The following is a 19,362-nucleotide window of genomic DNA, read 5'->3' on the forward strand; positions in this document are numbered from 1 at the left end:
TGGCCCTGTAGCTATTCATAGTTTCTATTTGCCAGTGTTTTACTTGTTCGTTGAATAACATTTAATGTTGAATAATGTTGAACCACGTTGAATAACATAGTTGAGAACTTTGAAGAAGAAAATAATGGAGGAGGGGAGTTGTAGCCTCTTCAATTTTGCACAGCAAAGATGATGCTGATTGAGTTGTAATTTAATAGGTAACTAGGATTCAAGTGCTTTTCTGTTTTCATTGTTCTTAAGTTGTCAGTAAACCCAAGCACTTATTCTGCTAATGTATCTAGCTTGTTTTACTTTTAGAAATTATGGTCACAATGGGCTTTTCAAGAGAAGAAATCCATGAATCTTTAGTAAACCAAATGTATGATGAAGTCATGGCTACTTATCTCCTTCTAGGTAGAAAACCACCTGAAGTAAGTACTACCTAATTTACATCTTCTATTTGGCCTTTATATCTGGCTGGGTTTAATGTTCTGGTTGTCCATGTTTTTATGAACTATTTTGTAACATCTTTTTAAAAAAGTTGTGATTGATAACTTATTAATGTCTTTCCCTTTTCAAACCTTCTTGGATATCTTGTTAGTTCTGATAATGAAGAAACGGATTGAATCTAGTGTCTTCACATTTGCTTGTAATATGTTGAATTGTTTTTTTTTAAAAAAGCTAGCTGTTAATCTGAAGTGGCTTGACTTGCAAGTGCTGAATCTTCTTCCTGTCATGTGTGTTTACAGTTAAAATCTGAAATAGTTAATTTGACTAAAGTAATTATTCTTCTAACTACCAAGATGTAACATCCTTTATTTCTCAGAAATGTACTCACCCTTTCTCACTGATATACTATTTTACAGTATATTTAATTATTTAATAAATAATTGCATTATAGTCATTAATAAATTTGTGATAGAAAATCTTTTGACTGTCTTGGAACTAGAGGGATCTGTAGATCTCTTGGGACCACAGGGAAATCAAGTCGAGACTGAGGCTTTCTTTTTGAAGGAATTTTTTTCCTGCTGCTTCATTGGCCTTCCTTCATTTCGAAGATAGTGTAGATCTGATATATGCGTCCTTGAGTGCATTTTCCCACAACATCTCTGAACGAGAATTCCCTTGTGATGGCAGAGCACAGAGGGAATGTGTCTTGAACAATTTTGACTCAAACTGCTTGGAAGAGGTGTTTTGTCTTTTCCACTGCTCTTACAACTTAGGCTTCTTGGATGTCAAGAAACCAGTGGCTGAGTTACATACCTTATAAAGATGTGTTGAAGGCCATAAAGAATCCTCGAATCAGTAGTACTTGCTTTTTTAGCCCTTCTGACTCAATCTGATGCATTTTGAAATTGCTCTGAAGCTATAAATGCTCTTTAAGCTTTAGGAAAAAAAAAAAGGCAAGGGGAGCCATTCTTTGGCTTAGGTTTAAAATAGAACAGTTTTGGTTACTGTCAAGATTCTTCTAATTTTGTTTTGAGTAGTCATTAACTTTTTAGCTTTACATATGTGTGTTTAAAGCACGTTAAACACCGATGAAGTGATAAAATTAATCTTGAAGAAAATTAAACTCTGGGTACAATTTTAAATTAAAACAAATGCCTTTGATTGGAACTCTTTATTTTATTATGCCATGAAAGTACCAGTAATGTTGAATTTTGTTTATGCTTTGAAAAACTTTTTCTTCTAGTTTGAAGGAGGTGAGTCCTTGTCCAGCAGCAACTTGGGTCAGAGGTCTCGTCCTAGCAGCGACCTCAACAACAGTTCTGTGCAGTCTCCTGCTCACCTGAAGGTCCAACGGAGTATATCAACTAATCAGAAACAGCGGCGGTTCAGTGATCATGGTGGGGATGACATTCCAACAAGTAAAGTAACATACACAATTTAAGTCTGAATGTGCAGTGTTTTGTGAACCTGGCAGGTCCACCACTGTGTGCATTTGTTGTGTATCTCATCGTGCTCCGCTGTGATGCTTTTATTTGTATGAATGCTTCTATGGTAAATCTGGGTCAATGTAACTTACAGATTTAATTTTTTGGACTTGTTACTTGGCTGATGCATGAAATAAGAGCTTGAGGATGTTTCCTGTTTAGGAATTAGTGGCAAAATATTGGTCTGGATAAACTCAAAGGCAGCAAACCATTATGTTTATCAGTACATTTGGAATTGGGGCCAGATTGTTTGTTTCCAAGAGAACAATTTTACCAAGTATTCAGGAAACATTTTCAGGTGAAAGTGGTTACATCAAAAAAGGAGTGCATATTTAAAATATTAAATGAAAGGTGCCTTTTTTTCCCTCGAGGAGAGCTATCAAATTACTAGAAATATTTCTAGAACGTTTAGCCCTTTTCTCTGCCTAATTTACATTGTTATTTCTAATTTTTCCCCCATTTTTTGACTCTTCTCCCTCTGTGTTAGTGTGGTGTTGTTTTTTCCTAAAAAGTAACCAGTCTTGTGAAGACAATTAGCTGATGTGATTTTATTTCAAGGAAATGTAAAATTCCATGGTTGGTGAATTTGCCCCAAAGCATTTTAAAGAATGATGAGGGGGAAAGAATTGTAATTTTTCCAAGTATAAACATGCTTTTTAAATAAAGTAGTTCTAGGGTTTTCAGGGCAAAAGGATCTTTCATAGTGTTTAGAGAAAAAGATATGCAGCAAAAAGTACTAAAAAAATAATTTGAAAAGTATCTTCTAATTCCTTTCTTCATAATATTGCACAAAGTGCATGGGTTTAGAATGAGAATTAAAATACTCTTCTAGGTTTTACATATTGATGTGAAATGGGAACTAATTCTGAACTGTAAATTGGTAATGAAGAGAGAGTGGGCAAAAAGAACGTAGGCTGTCAAAGCTCAATTTAATAGGTTGATATATGTGCTGAGTTTGCAGCCATAGTTGTTCAAATGCTTTTTTTTGGACTTGGGGAATTATATTTAGATTATTTTGGCCAAGAAAAATGCAGTGATTATTTTTAGGTATTTATTAATACTGTTTTTATTTGGCAGTTGGTCCCTCAATTCCTCCTGCTGTCTCATACACCAAAAGGGCTCAGGCAAATAGTGTGGAAAGTGAGCAGAAAGAAGACTGGGACAAGGATGTCTCACGCAAACTTAGCAGCACTACAGTGGGATCCAAAGGAGAGATGGCTGCAAGTCCACTTGTGGGTCCAGAAAGAAAGAAATCAACTACAGTTCCTCGTGTGAGTGTGTGGGCTTTTGGCTTGTTACAGTTATTTTTCCTTATTTAAACTAAATCTGCAGCATAAGGTTACTATAGACATAATGGTTACGGAATAAGCCACTAAGTCTATTTCTGGTAAGTTTTACTGGCAGACAGAAATAGGCTACAGTGGATGTCTTTTAAAATAAACCTTTCCCTTCCCCCCCCAACTTTACTTTTTCTAGCACTAACATAACAGTAAGCACAAGAATGTCTGCACTTGGGCAAACTGAAGATCTGTCAAGACAAACAGTGGACATTTAGGGAACAACAGAGCCAATATGGAGTGCTCTTTTTCTGGTGTCTAATGCTTGTGCATCTATAAGAAAGTCAAGGGACTTCCTGAATCAGAGATTTCATCTGAATAATCCTAGATAATATCCCTCATAACTTTTTCTCTGTAAATTTGTCTGTTTAGCTTTCTGAGACCACTTCATTTTGGACTTCAGAAATGGGGTGAGGTGACGGGGAACAACCCACTTGTTCACTGGTGTGTGTGCCTGTCGATGTTACGAGTTACAACCTGGTTCTGAATTAAGAAATAGCTAATTTGCTAGTTCTTCTGTTATGATATCATTCATAGTTTTGTAAACTGCTATCATATTACTGACTCAGACATCTTTGTTCCAAATAGAAGAGTCTGTCTCTCCTAATGTGACAGCATCTACTTTGCCTTGTGGAAGTTTATGTGCAGTAGTATTAGTGTTTAGGATACACAATGAAAAAATATTGCATGGTGTTTAAACAGCTAGTTAGGAGGAAGAGTTCATGTGGGGGGAAAAAAAAAAAGCATGAATCGTAATTTAAGACTCAAGTATATTTTCTACTATTTAAGAGATGTGCTGTATTAAATACAAAAATTCTGGCCATCTTTTAATCCAGTAGAAAAAAGGAATTCTCATTGTCCTTTGGGATTCTATGTGCTGGGATGATATGCATTTCTGCTAGAATTCTCTTTAAACAAAATAAATGCTGAAGTTCATTTAACTCTTAATGTTCTGCAGGCTGTGTCTGCAATACATCTGCAGATGCTTTAAACATATTTTTTTTTTTTTTAATTTTAAATAGAGTTATTTTTACCTCCACAAAGAGTCTTTGAGATCATGGCTGTGTGGATTACATGCAGGAACTCTGAGTCTTCTAAGATTAGATTTCATATCTGAGCTTTCCCAAAACTGTGTTGCCCCAAAGCTGATTACAGTCATGTATGGTACAAACTGATATGTCAAAAGCATTTCTCTGCTTTGTGAGAACTAATTAAATGGAGTATCTTTGCTATGGAGAATGAGAAATTGATTTACTTGCTAATGGCAACTTCAGTATTTGCACATTTTTAGATCTGTTACTGTTATGGGTTCTTTGTGAAAGGCTTTGTGATAGGCACGATTAAGGAATAGTGGTGTCTGATATTGCAACAGTAGTTAAGGTGGAGCAGCTTACACAGAAAAAAATAAATTTGTTTTTTAAAACTCAAACATTTAAAATCAACAAAGCAAATTTAATGTGGATAACTTTAATGTGGATAATTTTAAAATACTTTTGTGTAACTTTGAGGGTAACATGATGTTAAGAAGGCAAGATTTCTTAAAAACATGTTTATCACCTTCAGTCATATTAGTCTAACTTCAGAGAGTTTAACAACTGCAGTAACTGTTTTTGAAATTAATCTTCCTTATGAATTGGCTTTGAAACAGTTTATTCAGTAGTCTCTGTGGCATGATACTAATGCCAAAAAGCTGTAATGAGGGAGACCTAAACACATAGTAAATCTTGCAGAGTTCATGATGTCCTATGGTACCAGAGTTTGGTGTATCTGAAGTCTTTTGCTAGCATGCATCAGTATGTAATGTTAGCACTTTGCAAACCTCTCCCACCCCAAATTCAATATGTACTGTATTAAAAACTGAGAATTGTACATCAGGTACTGAAAGTAAGTCTTAGGCAGCTAATCTGTGTGTGGCAGGGGGAGGAGAAGAATGTTTGTAGGTATTTTATGAAGTGTGTGCAAACTGAAATTAGTAACAGAAAGAAAATCCCATCAGTATTTGTTGCTACAAGACCTATTTGCCATGTTATCAGCATCATAATTTCTGGGTTGACTGATGCAGATCAATAATATTTTAATTTCTCTCTTGAAAACTCTTTTTACACGGGGCAACAAACTGTAAGGCTGGAGCTGTAGTTGGCAACCTAATCTGCACAGGGAAGCCTTTCAACCAGCCAGATAGATGTATTCTCTGGGATTCCAGTTTGTTCCTTTGATCCCAGAGACAAATAATTCAGTAACACAGAATGTGGGAACTGGATAATAATACTTCGTAGAGCAAGTGTCAGAAGAATTAAATTCCTCTACATTTTCTTTTAGCATATTCTCAATGGTACAGTAATGAGATGGTGAATGAACTATTGGAAAAAAGTAGCTGATGATATAAATGATTTGTGTCAACAGATTAACCTAGTACATTTGAAGACATTAAGAATATACGTAAACAGCTGAAACTCTATTTTATTTGCTTCCAATGCTTACACTTTTGTACAACATAATATACAGTAGAAGAAAGTATTTAATTTAGTCTTAATTTTCTTCTAGAATAATGTATTTTCTGGTAGTGGAATGACAAGGAGAAACACTTATGTTTGTGAACGTTCTTCAGATCGCTATTCTGCAATACAGAATGGGAAGGACAACAGGTATTCTTCAACTTTTTCTTATTTTGGGTACAAGAACTGAGGAATAGAAGCAGCAGGTTATGCAATTAATAAATACCACTATGAATCATAGAATCATTATAGTTGGAAGAGACCTCAAAGATCATCAAGTCCAACCGTAATGAAGCATGATGTGAAAGACATCAAGTCCTTCTGTATGTTTTTCATCTCCTCTTCTACTGCAGTTTCTATGTTTGTGATGAAATTTAGAACAAAACGTGTAGATCTGCCTTTGCCTTTTCTTCTGGAATCACATTTATTACCACGGGTTGTCTTCTAACACGGAGTAAAGTAACTGTGCTCACAACTAGGTAGGCAGTTCTGCTGTGGAGAACTTCAGATGGATCACCCTCAGCGTAGCCTGATCCTTTTTCATTTGTCCTAGTCATAACTCAAAAAGTTTAAACTGTTAAGACTTAGTGATCCTTTTCAATATCATTTTTTGGCCTAAATATTTTAGTAGTGATGGTAACCAACTTGTATCTGTGTGTGGGATGATAATTACACTCAGTTTAGTATGTTTTGTTAAATACTGTTGTAATTAACACTGCTACAATTACTGTCTCTTAAAATATGTTCTTTGTTCGTCCTTGGTGTTAATTGACCCTATACCTGGCTGAAAAATAAAACATTGGCTTTAATGGAGAGTAATAAAAACTGGATTCTATTAGTTTAAAGCAATAGATCTTACTCTGATTTTTTTCTTTAAGCTATTTAAATAAAACAGTTAAGGTAAAATGAATCAAAAAATCCCTAGCATGAAATAATCTAATAAGCTATTTTGGTTTTGTTTTCTGTCTTAGTGTTTGAATTTTTTAAGGATGCATTTAATTTTGGAAATAGGAAAAGTATTGGATGTTGATCTATAGTAAAATGATGAGCTATGGAACATGTAAAGTACAACTATTAAAAATGCTTTAAGGAGGTACATTAAAAAGCAAACTAATTCTCAGTATTTAATTAATTTCAAATTATTAGATGAGTGCTTTCAAAAGTGTCTTTCCAAATTTTTGTGTATAGCTTAAAATATTTGAACAAAGTTTGTAAAAATCCTTTTTTAAAAAGAAAGAAGATAACATACACTTTTTAGATTGACGGCTAAAATATATACTAAAATAATTTTTCTGATCTCACAAAGATTGATAAAGTTTTTCTTTCAATAGATTTAATACCAAGCACTATAATGAGAAGAAATTTTATTTCAAAGTTTTTCATTTTACAGTTTATATTTAATTTTTCTATAGTATTGAATAGACAGACAATTCTTAATTTCTCTTCCTTTGCTGAGTGCAATGAATATGCTCAGCTCTTTGAGCATATTCTGAAAAATTAAGGAGAAGAATTTTCTTTTGAGTTGTATATTTGCCTTTCCTACAATACATTGTGTTGCAGTTGAATTTGGATTTGGTATAGCTGAACATCTTGTGTCATCAGATTATGCATCCAAAATCTTTTACTTCTTTGCTACAGATATTATTTAGCTTTGGGACTGTTGTTGCTAATACATTATTAATGCAATTTCATTTATGCTTGTAGAGGCAAAGCTGTAATTTGGCTTAAGTCATTTGACTTTTGTTTTAAAAATTAATAACACAATAGTTTTGCCACAACTTTCATCTCTTCCTTGCCACTTAGGCAAAACAGAAATAAAAGTACTAGTAGAAGAAACTGTATTTTGAAAGGGTTGGCCCAGCCTAGCAGTGGCTGGGATAGTCCAGAGGAGAAAGTCCTTTAAAAACACAGTCCCTTCCAAGTGATAATGTGACAGCGTTCCAAATGTTTGAAGTTTTAGGTGTTTGAGTTTTAACTGAAAATGAGGATATTAATTTCACAAAAGGAGAGTCTATACAATCAATCTCTTTAAGTCTTTTGTGAATTTCTTTCTCAGTATTTTTTACTATTTCCATGGACTCTTTGTAGTCTTTCTTCATTGCTTTGAATAATGTGTGTGTAAGATTTAATCTTGGGAGGAATGAAAAGGCCTAATTTAACATATACGGTGATTTGATTTATGGATGAACATAATTTTCTCAGAATTCTGTACTTTAGCTGACTAAAGCAGCCTGGTCACTCAGTCTTGTTTTTTAAACAACACTTGCTATGTTCTAAAAGAAGAGATGAGTTGATATTTTCCCTTGTTTTCTATGGGGTTTTACACTAACCTTTCTTTTCCCTTTTAATTTGTCCATCCCTCCTGCCTTGCTGCCATGGTAAAAGCCTAACAGAAATGTCCGTGAGTAGCACATCTTCTGCAGGCTCTGCAGTAGCTTCTGCTCTATCAACACGGCCTCGACATCAAAAGTCTATGTCTGCCTCTGGTCATCCTATAAAAGTTACACTGCCAACCATCAAAGATGGCACTGAAGCTTACCGACCAAGGTAATAAATCGATTATTATTTCTTTAATGCTGTGCACTTTAAAAATGTTGTTGTTCAGTTCATGATATACTTCAATATGTTTGTAATCTGTTCAAAACAATAGATTTAGTTGCATTCTGTTTCAAAACAGTAGCTTGCTCAAGTAGTACGGGTATTACAGATGATTTAAGCCTGATTTTGTTCATCACATATGTTCGCATACAGTTAAAGAAGTTCCTTGACTGCCTCCCTCTGGAAGCTTCTGGAAAACTTAAGTAGTTAAAAATTAAACTAATGTAGACAGGACCGTATGTCACAGGCCACCATAAATTCAAATGAAATACTGAAATGTTAACCTCTTGGTTTTGTAGATTGATAGACTCGTTTCTGTCTAAAAGCACTGTAGTATAGTTGCAATTACTATTAACTGCCCGAATAGCTTTATACATTTATTTGTGCCAGGTAATTACTTCTTAAGAAATATCTGTTAAGTTTTTGGAGTGCTTGTGTGTTAAAGGTTTTGATGAACATATTTTTCTGGAAGAGGGCTGGGAACATTTTCAGATCTTATTACAGACTTTTCTACCTTTTTCCTTTGTGCTACTATCTGTGTATACTTTTTTTTAACTGCTTTTAATACTTGAGATGATTTGATATGAAAATATCTCTTGATTATTTCTAAGTGTGAATCATAAAAGCAAATCAGTAGCAGATTCAGGTTTAAAAAAAAAACAAACAAACAAAACAACAAGAGCGGGGTTTTTTCCCTATCTTTGAGAAATGGTTGTCATGTAGGAGGGTTTCTAGCATAGTCTTTCTCTTTATTTATGCTTCTGTTTTCCCAGCAGTGCAACTCAAAGAGTGCCTGCTGCTTCCCCGTCTGCTCATAGTATTAGCACTACCACTCCAGACCGAACCCGCTTTCCTCGGGGGAGTTCAAGTCGAAGCACTTTCCATGGTGAGCAGCTAAGGGAGCGGCGTAATGCCACTTACAATGGACCGCCCGCCTCACCATCACATGAAACCGGTGCTTTTGCACATGCTAGAAGAGGGACATCAGCTGGTATAATAAGCAAGATAACTTCCAAGTTTGTTCGCAGGTTAGTACCTCAATTTTTAAGAGACAAAAAAAAAAAAGCCCAGCCTGTAACTAGGGCCATAATTGCGAAGTCATTGAGAATTTCCAATTTAAGTCTGAAGTAAATGTAAATTTAGTTAGAATGCTGCTTGTTTTGTGTCTTCCTTCCAGAACCTGCCTTGTTTTACTTCTCTGTGTATATTGTAACCATTATGTTTGACCAGCTATTCTGCTGCTTTATCTTAAAGGAGCAAGAGAATGCTACTCAAAAGGTTTTTTTGCTCATGCTTTACAGCTAAAATACAAAGGTGCTACAATTCAGTTAAAATCAAATGAACTTAAATACTGAAAGCAGTGACTTAAAAATGAGTCATTACTTAATGTTAACAATACTTTACTTTTTTAACTGGGTGCACTTCGTTGCAAGGGCTGTGTTTACAATGATTTTATTGCTGTGCTCAGAGGGAATAGGTATTAACAAATTATTTCAGGGAATTCTAAAATCTGTGAATAAATGAGAAGCTTAGAAGTGGGCAGAAGTCTGGATGTCTGGAAATACTAATATTTCAGTATCATGCAGCCTCTCTTATGTTGCCAGCTTCTTCAAATGCAAGTTCAGGGTTCTGAAAGAAGAAAACCCACACATCCTGGACCTGCTTTCATTCCTGTGATGATGCTAACAGTAATAATACTGTGAGGAGAGGTGCTGGGAAAGATTTTCAGATACATTGTTCAGTATTAACTGACTATTGACTTAGCAGTCACAATAGCTTTCCCAAAAGGGGACTTAATTTCCAGTTTGCCTCTTTCTAACAGTGATTTACCATCTGTAAGTAGGTTTAAGATTTATAGCTGTCCATACTGCATTACTGTCAGTTTTATAAGAGAAATATCTTGGGAACGTCTATTTTCTTCGCAGAATCATACCATTATGTACTGAATTCTGTCATGGGGACACACACACACACACACCTCCCCCAAAAACATAAATTCAAAGCTAGATTAAGCTAGTAGTTGCAAATTTGTAAGTAAAATATCATGAATTGCATAAGGTGATGTTACGAGGGAAGAGAGAAAGCTAGAAATGCAGTGATGTTACTCACAAAATTGATTTAACCTGGTGAGCTGATAGTGCGTCAGTATGTGTCTATAATACCTCCTATGATGACCTAAAAATAAAAAAGTATGTGAATTTCTTTTTTCAGAAACCTGAAGATACAGGACTATGATCCCTTATTATTGTTATCTCCAGCACTTAGATAGTTGGGAGGACAGAGTTTGTTCTCTGATTTTAAAATAATAATTAAAAAAAACACTTACAGCGAAATTAGTCAACTGTGTTGTCAGTGTAGATACCCAAATGGGAAGAAAGGTATTTTCTGTTAAGTAATTAATCAATTTCAAGAGCACAGGCTGGTTTTTTGCAGTATAGCTCATTGTTATTTGCAAGGAATGATATCTTGAATTTTTTTTGGAGAGTCAGATCAAATAATTAATATTTTTGTTACGTTGAACTACAATATTAAAATAATATTGTAAACTATGTATTTAGAATTAACATTGTAAATTGATATCTTAATTTTAAAATATCTTTACTGTAGAACATTTTTATACAACTTCCTATTATGTTTTATACTGCTAAAAATACATTTTCCTATAGTGAAGGCTTTGTAGGGTTTTGTTTGTTTTGTTGCTGGGGGGGGTTGTTGGTGTTTTGTTGTGGTTTTGTTTTCTTAAACTTTGGGTTGTTTGAGACTTTAGTGGCTGGGATTACATGGGTGGAGGTTTTGGGGGGGTTGCTGTTCTTTTAGTTGGATCACATAACTGCATGCCTTTTAACTTCTGTACTGTTCAGGAAATAATGATTTAAAGCATACTTTGACTAGAAGGTGTCATGAAAGACTCCTTTTTACTGTCTTTTGGCAAAGGTAAATGCCTTTTTTGGTAAGTATATAAAATAACTGCATAATGAGAATGCTTAATGAATAGGGTATTGAAGTATTTTGTATAAATGGTTTATGTCAAATAATACTTCTCTGATGTTAGTTACTAAAGTATTTGTATTTTGAAGGTATTAAATTAATTAGCTAATTGAAATTAGGTGCTAAAATGTTTGTACAGCAGCACTAGGAACATACCTAGGTGGCTTACTCAATCTATGGATATTTTTCAAGTTACTTCAGATTAAAAAGGCATAATACAAAACAGTACCTTGGTAAAGTACAGCTCTTACTCAACAAGATAAAAAAGATATATTTAACCTCAAGCTCACCTGTAATCTTACCAAAGTCAATGTAACAGCTGATTTGCTTAAAGTTAAGCAGATGTTGAAGTAACCTTTCTGAACTGGGCTCCAAACATTTGGTTTTGCAAACTCTTAGGCACATCTTATCTTTAATTACTTGAGTGTGCTTAAGCATGGGCATGTACCTAAGTGCTTTCAGGACTGAGGTCTGAAGGCCTGACCCAGAAGGGTGCAGAGTGGAGCCCCCTTGGACCACCTTGATCGACTGCTCCTCTGTGCTTGCTGGAATTGCATGTGGCCGTTGATCTGTCTGCAGTAGGTTGAGAACAATGTGTTAATTTTACCATCAGTTTAAAAAAAAATTAAAAAAATTAAACAATTACATGTCAGAGCTGAAAGAAGTTAAGGTATCATAAAGGGAATTTAAAATTACAGCTGTGAAAAAATACTATTAAACAGTATTAGGCTTGACATTATTATACTGATTTTTTTTTTTTCCCAGTAGCTATTTAACATTGTTTTAGATGTAGGTTTTCTTAACTTTTATTTTTCACCTTTATCATTGAATCTCAACCTTAACTTTGTTTTGAGGGATCCAAGTGAAGGCGAAGCCAGTGGCAGAACTGACACCTCAAGGTGAGGAGCCACTATTAATACTTCGCTCCTAGGTCTTTCGCATCAAGGTTTAAGTGATTTCTTAAAGATTTTTAATCAGGATGTAAAATAGAATAGTGCTTAAGTAATCTTCATTTCAAAAATGTTTTTTGTTTGGGGGGAGGGGGTTTTGGTGACATCCTTTATCCTTCATTTTTCTTTCTTGCGAAGTATTTAATATGAAACTTTATTTAAGCATATTTCTTTGAATAATAAAGCCCCCTGTAGGAGTTAACCAATCATTTAGGCACTTAAAATCATGTTTTGGTTTATAAATATTTAATGGTGTTTACTTTTTGGTTCCAGTGGAAAATGTAGTATACTTTGTGTCTGTGTATATATATGTATATATTAAATTTCTGCTATAGTTACATACTGTGTTCATTACTAAAGCTGCTGTTTGCCAGAAGTAAACACCTTATAGTCCCTGAGAAATGAATGTCACTTTGCGCTGAGAAATAAAATGTGACATTCAGACAAAAAGGGTGGTGACTGCTAAATATTGAATTTGTATGGCAACTGCTGTACACAAAACTATAGATGCTTTGTTAGTAATAAAGCATTCCTTCATATGTCCATTTTCCAGTATATCTGCTGTTTTGCCATGTTGCAGCATTTGGTTCTGCATTTTTGGTGTGCTTAGCACAGTGTGTAACTTCTTATTTTTATGCTCTCTAATGAACAGGCATTGTAGTTTGCATTCGAAACTAGTCACTTACAGAAAGTATCAACTTACTTTTCAAAACAGAAAGCCTTTATTTTAAAAAAAAAAGCAGCACATTCTTAACAGGATACATTTTATAATACACAATGAATTTTATCTGTTAGCCCTTTTCAATTCAAAGTCTATTAGGTGTCGAACTCTTGACATGGAAAGGGAAGAGAGATTAATCAAATGTTCAAATGAAATGAAGTGTGAAGTTGCTTTTGCTTTTATTCTCTAGCTTCCTCTACTTTTTGTCATCCTACAGTGTCTGTTTTGGGCTTAAGGTCATTTGAGACCTTATCCCTGCCATGCTCTATCTGTTAATATCGATGTGGTTCTCTGGGGATCACACTGAAAGTTTAATTAAAGATGCTTGTTTTGACTCCTCTCTGAATAGCGGCAGTTTATAGACTATCAAAATGAGAACAGCGCCTTTCCCCAGTGATGAATGGGGAGGCATCAGGCATCTTAAGGACCTGGGACAAGAACAGAAAGAGTTGGCTGTGGAATTACTTTAAAATAATTAGTGCTGTTTCTCAAAATGCTTTCTACAATGGAATAAGTAATCTATTCAGTAAGGAAGCGTCAGAGTAAGAACATTCATTGGAAATTACTCCCTTGAAATTTTGTCCAAGTCATTGTAGCAACTAAAATACTTTGTGTCTACATGTCACTTTTTCTTCTGAGAAAAAGCTGCTGGCTGTGTACTGAACTGGTTGATAAACAAACTGTTTACAACCAAATTAAGGCACAAAATTCTGCTTCATCAGTTAAAATAAAGCACATTATTATAAGGTCTTTTTACACAGAGAGAGGTCAAAAATACATAATAGATGCAAAAGAGGGGAAAGGCGGAGAAGAGGGGAGGGAATTAACTGACTACTTGTGAATCGCAGGGTGGGATTTCTTCCTCTGCTGCTTTTACAATATGGTTTACGCTTCAGGATTGTGTCCCTCAACCTCAGTTTTGTTGGTGTATGGCATGCTCCAGATCATGAAATCAGCAGAACTTCAGTCATGCTTTTATATAGATTCCACTTTCTTTGGAGCAGTATGGAGTAACATGTGTCTGCTGCAGTTATCATTGCACATGTTGTCATCAGAACATTTTAGAGCAGAGGTTTCCAAACTCGCTTTGCTTGTGTGCCACTACTGGGAGCTGCTACCAGCACTGATGCGGCTTCCAGTGCTGTGCCAAAGTGCCCGTGCATGCAGGAGATGGTGCACAACTGTTCCAACAGTATCCATCTAACTCTTTGGATTAGCTTGCGTGTGACTAGTGGCATGTCAGTCGCAGTTTAGAAACCCCTGTTCAAGAACTGTATTTCTATCTCTTGGTTATACTGCTTTTATTTTTGACTGTTCTGTATGTCAATTCTTCTAGGAGTGCTTCTGGGGAGCCAAAAGACAGAGAGAAGGAGGATAGCAAAGATTCGAAGCCACGCTCCTTGCGGTTCACATGGAGTATGAAGACCACTAGTTCTATGGACCCGAATGATATGATGAGAGAGATTCGGAAAGTGTTAGATGCTAATAACTGTGACTACGAACAAAAAGAGAGGTTTTTGCTCTTCTGTGTCCATGGCGATGCACGACAAGATAGCCTTGTTCAGTGGGAGATGGAAGTCTGCAAACTGCCACGATTGTCACTCAATGGAGTTCGTTTCAAGAGAATATCTGGGACTTCTATTGCATTTAAGAACATTGCATCCAAGATAGCAAATGAGCTTAAGCTGTAAAGAGAGCCTAAATTTTTTGGGATCAGGGAAGATTCATACATGATCTACACTTTGAATGTACTGGTTACGCCTAATGTGATTGGCCTGTGAAACTCCCCATGTAGAAATTGCCCTTATTGCAATAAGGTTATACATAGTTATTCAGAATTGTAAAGTTAAATCCAGTATGACCTATATTAAATAACTGTAGCTAAAGAAGTTATGTTCACATGTACAGGTAAGTATATAGAGCATTCTGTTCATTTTATGTTCATAGAGTTGTATAATAAAAAGATGACTGCTTAAATTCAGATCTTGTATAGTTGTCTAGATTTCTGCACAGAAATGTATGTTTGATGCTTTGAGTTGAAAAAGTTCTTCCCTATCGTTTACATTTTTGGTGGTTTTTATAAGTCTTTACCTCTACCATGCATTTTTTTAACAAACTTGTGTCCTGAGTCAAATGCACAAAAATAGTTTTCATAACTGTAGCGTGACCATTTTTAATTATTTAAAGATTGTTCATGATTTGAACCAAAAGTTGATGAATAATCGGCTTTTGTTCTACGCGAGATCGTTCCTGCTTATCTTTGGCTCTTATCCTTGTTATTGGACAGTGTTTGGTTGGGGAAAAAAAAAATAAAATAAAAAAAAAAAACCAAAACACACAAAAACCCACAACAAACATGTTTACAGTGTTAGCACTTACAGTTTAAAAACTTTGTTCTGCCTTGGGCCAGCTCAGAGCTGTGGGGGAACAGAAACCGGGTGTAAGTGATGTTCTGTCTGCAAATTACAGTGCTCACTCCCATGGCCCATTAACAAATGTAGCACCAAAATGGAGAACCGTAATTATTTCATTTGAATATCATAGTGTAAAATATCACTTGTTTGCTGCCTTCAGAATACTATAAATTCCATTTTATGGAAATACATTAATATTGGGACTGTTTAATAGCACAAGATAATCTGAAGTGTTGACCAATTGTATAAGTTAATAATACCACCTCAGGAATTAGCTTGGCTTTTGGAACATGTGCCCCCAAAGAGTACATGAAATTCCACGTAATATTTTACAGTTAAACATACCTTGTTTATAATGATAAATTGTTGATTTATGCTTTCGTGGTTGTACAGTTTGTTCCCATGTAACCTGTTTGTGTTTAATATTTTACCAGATTTCTTGTATTTATTCCACATCATTATGCCTGTAATGTGCAGCTTTGTAATTAGGCACTTGCCTACAGAAAAGAAAAAAAAAAAACAACACATTTTTTTCCTTCATAATTAATGATTATAAACTATGTAAAACCACTAGTACTGGTACATTTTAATACTTGTTATTTTGTACTGAATTAACCATAGAGGTTGGTTGTGCAATGTTATTTAATGTTGTCATTACTGTAATATCAACATATGGGCCCCATCTGCACACTCTTGTGAAGAATAGAAAGTTCATTAAGAAATTGTCACTTTAAAAAATAAAAATTAAAAAAAAAAGCTGTGGTAAACTCTGTAACCCTAAGTTAGAAGGCTGTAAGTGTAGTAAATGTGCCATTCTCTAATGGCTTCTTGACCGAGATGGACTTTACATACTGTACTGTGATGTAGCTTTCCTATGTAACAGTTATGTTCGGAAATGGACGTGTATTGTTGCCTTAGAAAAAGGGTGGTGTTTGGAAAGAAAGAACTGTAGCCCCTTTTCTTTTTTTCTGATGTTCATTGAAACAAAATCTGATGCAAGTCATCTTGATTCACTGGTGCACTCTATTAAAACTTACTTGAACAGTTCTCATACTAAAATACTTGTTGTTTGCCCTTTCTAAAAGCACAGTAATTACTGCAGGTAGCAAAATAGTCTACAGGTGTACAGACTTCAACATTGTGTGAATTCAGGATTAGCATTGCATTGATTCTGTGGTCCTGTGCTGTCCAGAAAGTACCAGTGGTTTAGCACTTCTTAGAAATGGATGTCCAGGAGCTTTTCCAGAAATTCACCAAAAATCAGCTTCGGGAAGGGTTTGTGCATCTGTTCAATTTACCTATAACTGTCCGTGAGCGTTCAGTTGTCCTTGAAAATACACCACTGGTCATAACCATCATGCTAATCGAAGATCATGTATGAACTTAGTCATGAAACAAAACCCTTTGCCTTTTTGGAAGGTTCAGTGGAAAAAATATAGGTCATGCTGTGAGAGGGTAGATTAAGTACTTAAGATAGCTTCCTGCTTTCCAGGCTGTGTTTTTACACGGTGCCCTAGATTGTTGCTGGTTTTCAGCACTTCATGTAACCAGAGATGTATTAATGTTCCACAAAATACAGATAGCATTTCCAGAGGTTACAAATTTTAACTCTGCCATGAAACACAGCACCCCAAAGTGCCAGTTTAAGGTTTCTATGTACGGACAGTTTGCAGCAAATGGTATTATTTCCAGTAACTGCCAGCAGTGTGAAATTGCCCTGGTTCCCAAACCCTGCTGCCCTCCTTCCTTCTTTTGCCTTGTTGGAAGATGAGCTGTGAACCACCTTACGCTCTCCGCAGCACCTACACCAAGTGCTTCAGCGAGGGCACGATCTGTGTGCGAAAGGTGTAGCTGCACCCAAATGCCTCATTTGGCTTTCCAAATCTGTTCCTGGCAGGAATAAGATGGGAAGATCGTGAGAAAGAGACTTTTTTCCAGAACTGCTGGTTTTATTGGCAAGCAGAGTGTACTTAGTGTGAAAATGAGATTTTGCATGAATCCTCAATGCCTCTTTTTTAGGTCCCTCAACAGCTACCTAGTTACATACCTGTTATGTATAAGTTACTCCTTGGGCAAGAGTGGGATAAGAACATTTGGGTCCAAAATGCAGCTTGACTTTCATGTGGGAGGGGATCCGCGTGGCATTTTATCAGCACCGCTTTAACTTGAGAAATCTGAAAGACAGTTAAATGCCACATCACATGTCACACACCTCAGAGGTACCCTGGACCTCTTAATCTCGGAATGTGTTGTGGTTCACCTGCCGGCAGGCAAACAGGGTCAGTAAATCTCAACTGAGATGTATTCTCTGAGGTTTTGATTGCTGAACTCTGGAAAATGAAACAAACTTGTGAGGTACAAACCCAGTCTGTGAGGAAAGGCCTGCCCCTCTTCAGAAGACAAGTTATCTTTCACTATCTTTGCAGTTCTCGTTTAGGGGCAAAAAATGCATTTGGTAATGGATCTATAAATAGAAAACCTAGACGTAAACACTTTTCAAAGCCCCAGAAAAATATTTAATGTGGGGTTTTTTCAAAATTTTTCAAGGTAGCTTGAGGTTAACAAGATGAAAGATCCCATTCAACAGCTGCTTACAGATTATTGATATTTTATTTCTTGATTCTGCTACTTAATCAGCATCAAGCAATTACTCCATCCCTCAAACTATCTAAGAAAGTAGCACATTAAAATCTACAGTAATGTATCAGAGCATGCAAAATTTAACTCCTATACCTTCCTGCTTCGGGCTCCCTACCATGTGATTGTTGTTGAAATAGGTACTTGGGGGCAGGACCTGTGGTGCTCCTGTGTTCGACCATCTCTGCAGTGTTCGGGGACAGACCTGCATCTCCAGGACGTAGGTGAGTTCAGCACCCGGCTCCAGGAGGTGGGGGAGAGAACTGGGTGGCTCGGAAATGGTCCCTGCGGGCGCTGCCACAGCCAGAGCCCGAAGCAAGGAGGAGGCCCGAGGGCCACGCGTGGTCTGTGGTAGGTGTCCCTGTGGGACTTGTACTTGGAGCATGAAATCCTGTCCTGGGTTTAGGTCTCCATCTCAGCCTTCTGGAGATCTGAATTAAAAACGATGATGGTAACAGGAGTGGTGACGCCGTTAATATAAAAGCACGGAAGGGACAGAGCACTTTTCCCGTAGCAACAGACCTGCGACTTGGCTCACGTCTTCCAGCCTTCAGAGGACTGGCCAAGCTGTCGGTGACACGGCTTTCTGGCTGGAGCTGTGACGATGGTGAAACACCATCTTTGGGGCAGATAACTACGCTAGGTGCAGGATTTACTTGCTGAATGTTAAGGGGACTTCTTGGAGAGACACAGGTTCAAGGCTTTGTTCCTTGGTAAGAAAAATCCACAGTAAAGGATTAGTCTGTCCCCTTATTGCATCTGCTTGTCCGAAGTACTTGTACATGTATCAGATGTTGATAAATATACCAACTGGTTTAATAAATTATATTGATCCTCCCTACACAATTCTGCTCTTCTTGATCTACCCCAGGTACACGAACACCACTTAGGAAGTGCAGTTGTTAAACACCAGCCCACCCCGCTGCAGAGGTGCGTGCCTGTTGGCCTCCCCCCGCATCGGGGCAAAACCCACTGAGAAACTTTGCCTTTCGATGCAGACTTTGGTACTTTGCCCTTGGCCAGGGGTAGCAGAATAGAGCCCTGTAAGCCAGAGGTGCTGTCCACACAAGGCTGTAGTAAGAACACCTGTAACAGAGGGATTACCGGGAACTTTGGCCTATTTTTTTTCGGATGGGAAAAGAGTATGATCTCCCAAACCTGCTGCTGGCGTGGAGCGGTGCGTGCGATGCCAGGGATGGGGCTATTTCAGTGTTTCACCCGTGGTCGCAGTGGGGAGGCCGAAGCAGTCCGGGTGCAGCGCAGGGGCTGCGCCCCCCTGCCCACCACCAGCGACAGGGTGGGCGTCCCC

At 36.7% G+C, this 19,362-nt stretch overlaps 1 protein-coding gene across 1 annotated transcript in view; it reads left to right on the forward strand.

The window, feature by feature from the left end:
* MARK1 (MAP/microtubule affinity-regulating kinase 1) overlaps positions 1 to 15,110 on the forward strand; it is a 36,411-nt gene extending 21,301 nt beyond the window's left edge. Inside the window, exons 10-17 of the mRNA XM_009697496.1 lie at positions 298 to 410; positions 1,673 to 1,826; positions 2,991 to 3,184; positions 5,795 to 5,895; positions 8,131 to 8,292; positions 9,117 to 9,371; positions 12,186 to 12,230; positions 14,339 to 15,110. Coding sequence (XP_009695798.1) covers positions 298 to 410; positions 1,673 to 1,826; positions 2,991 to 3,184; positions 5,795 to 5,895; positions 8,131 to 8,292; positions 9,117 to 9,371; positions 12,186 to 12,230; positions 14,339 to 14,693 — 1,379 coding nt within the window. The 3' untranslated portion in view covers positions 14,694 to 15,110. The remainder of the gene's footprint in view (positions 1 to 297; positions 411 to 1,672; positions 1,827 to 2,990; positions 3,185 to 5,794; positions 5,896 to 8,130; positions 8,293 to 9,116; positions 9,372 to 12,185; positions 12,231 to 14,338) is intronic.
* The last annotated feature ends 4,252 nt before the right edge of the window (positions 15,111 to 19,362 follow it).

The sequence above is a fragment of the Cariama cristata genome, unplaced genomic scaffold (assembly GCF_000690535.1).
Source record: "Cariama cristata isolate BGI_N322 unplaced genomic scaffold, ASM69053v1 scaffold22133, whole genome shotgun sequence".
Taxonomy (NCBI): Eukaryota; Metazoa; Chordata; class Aves; order Cariamiformes; family Cariamidae; genus Cariama; species Cariama cristata.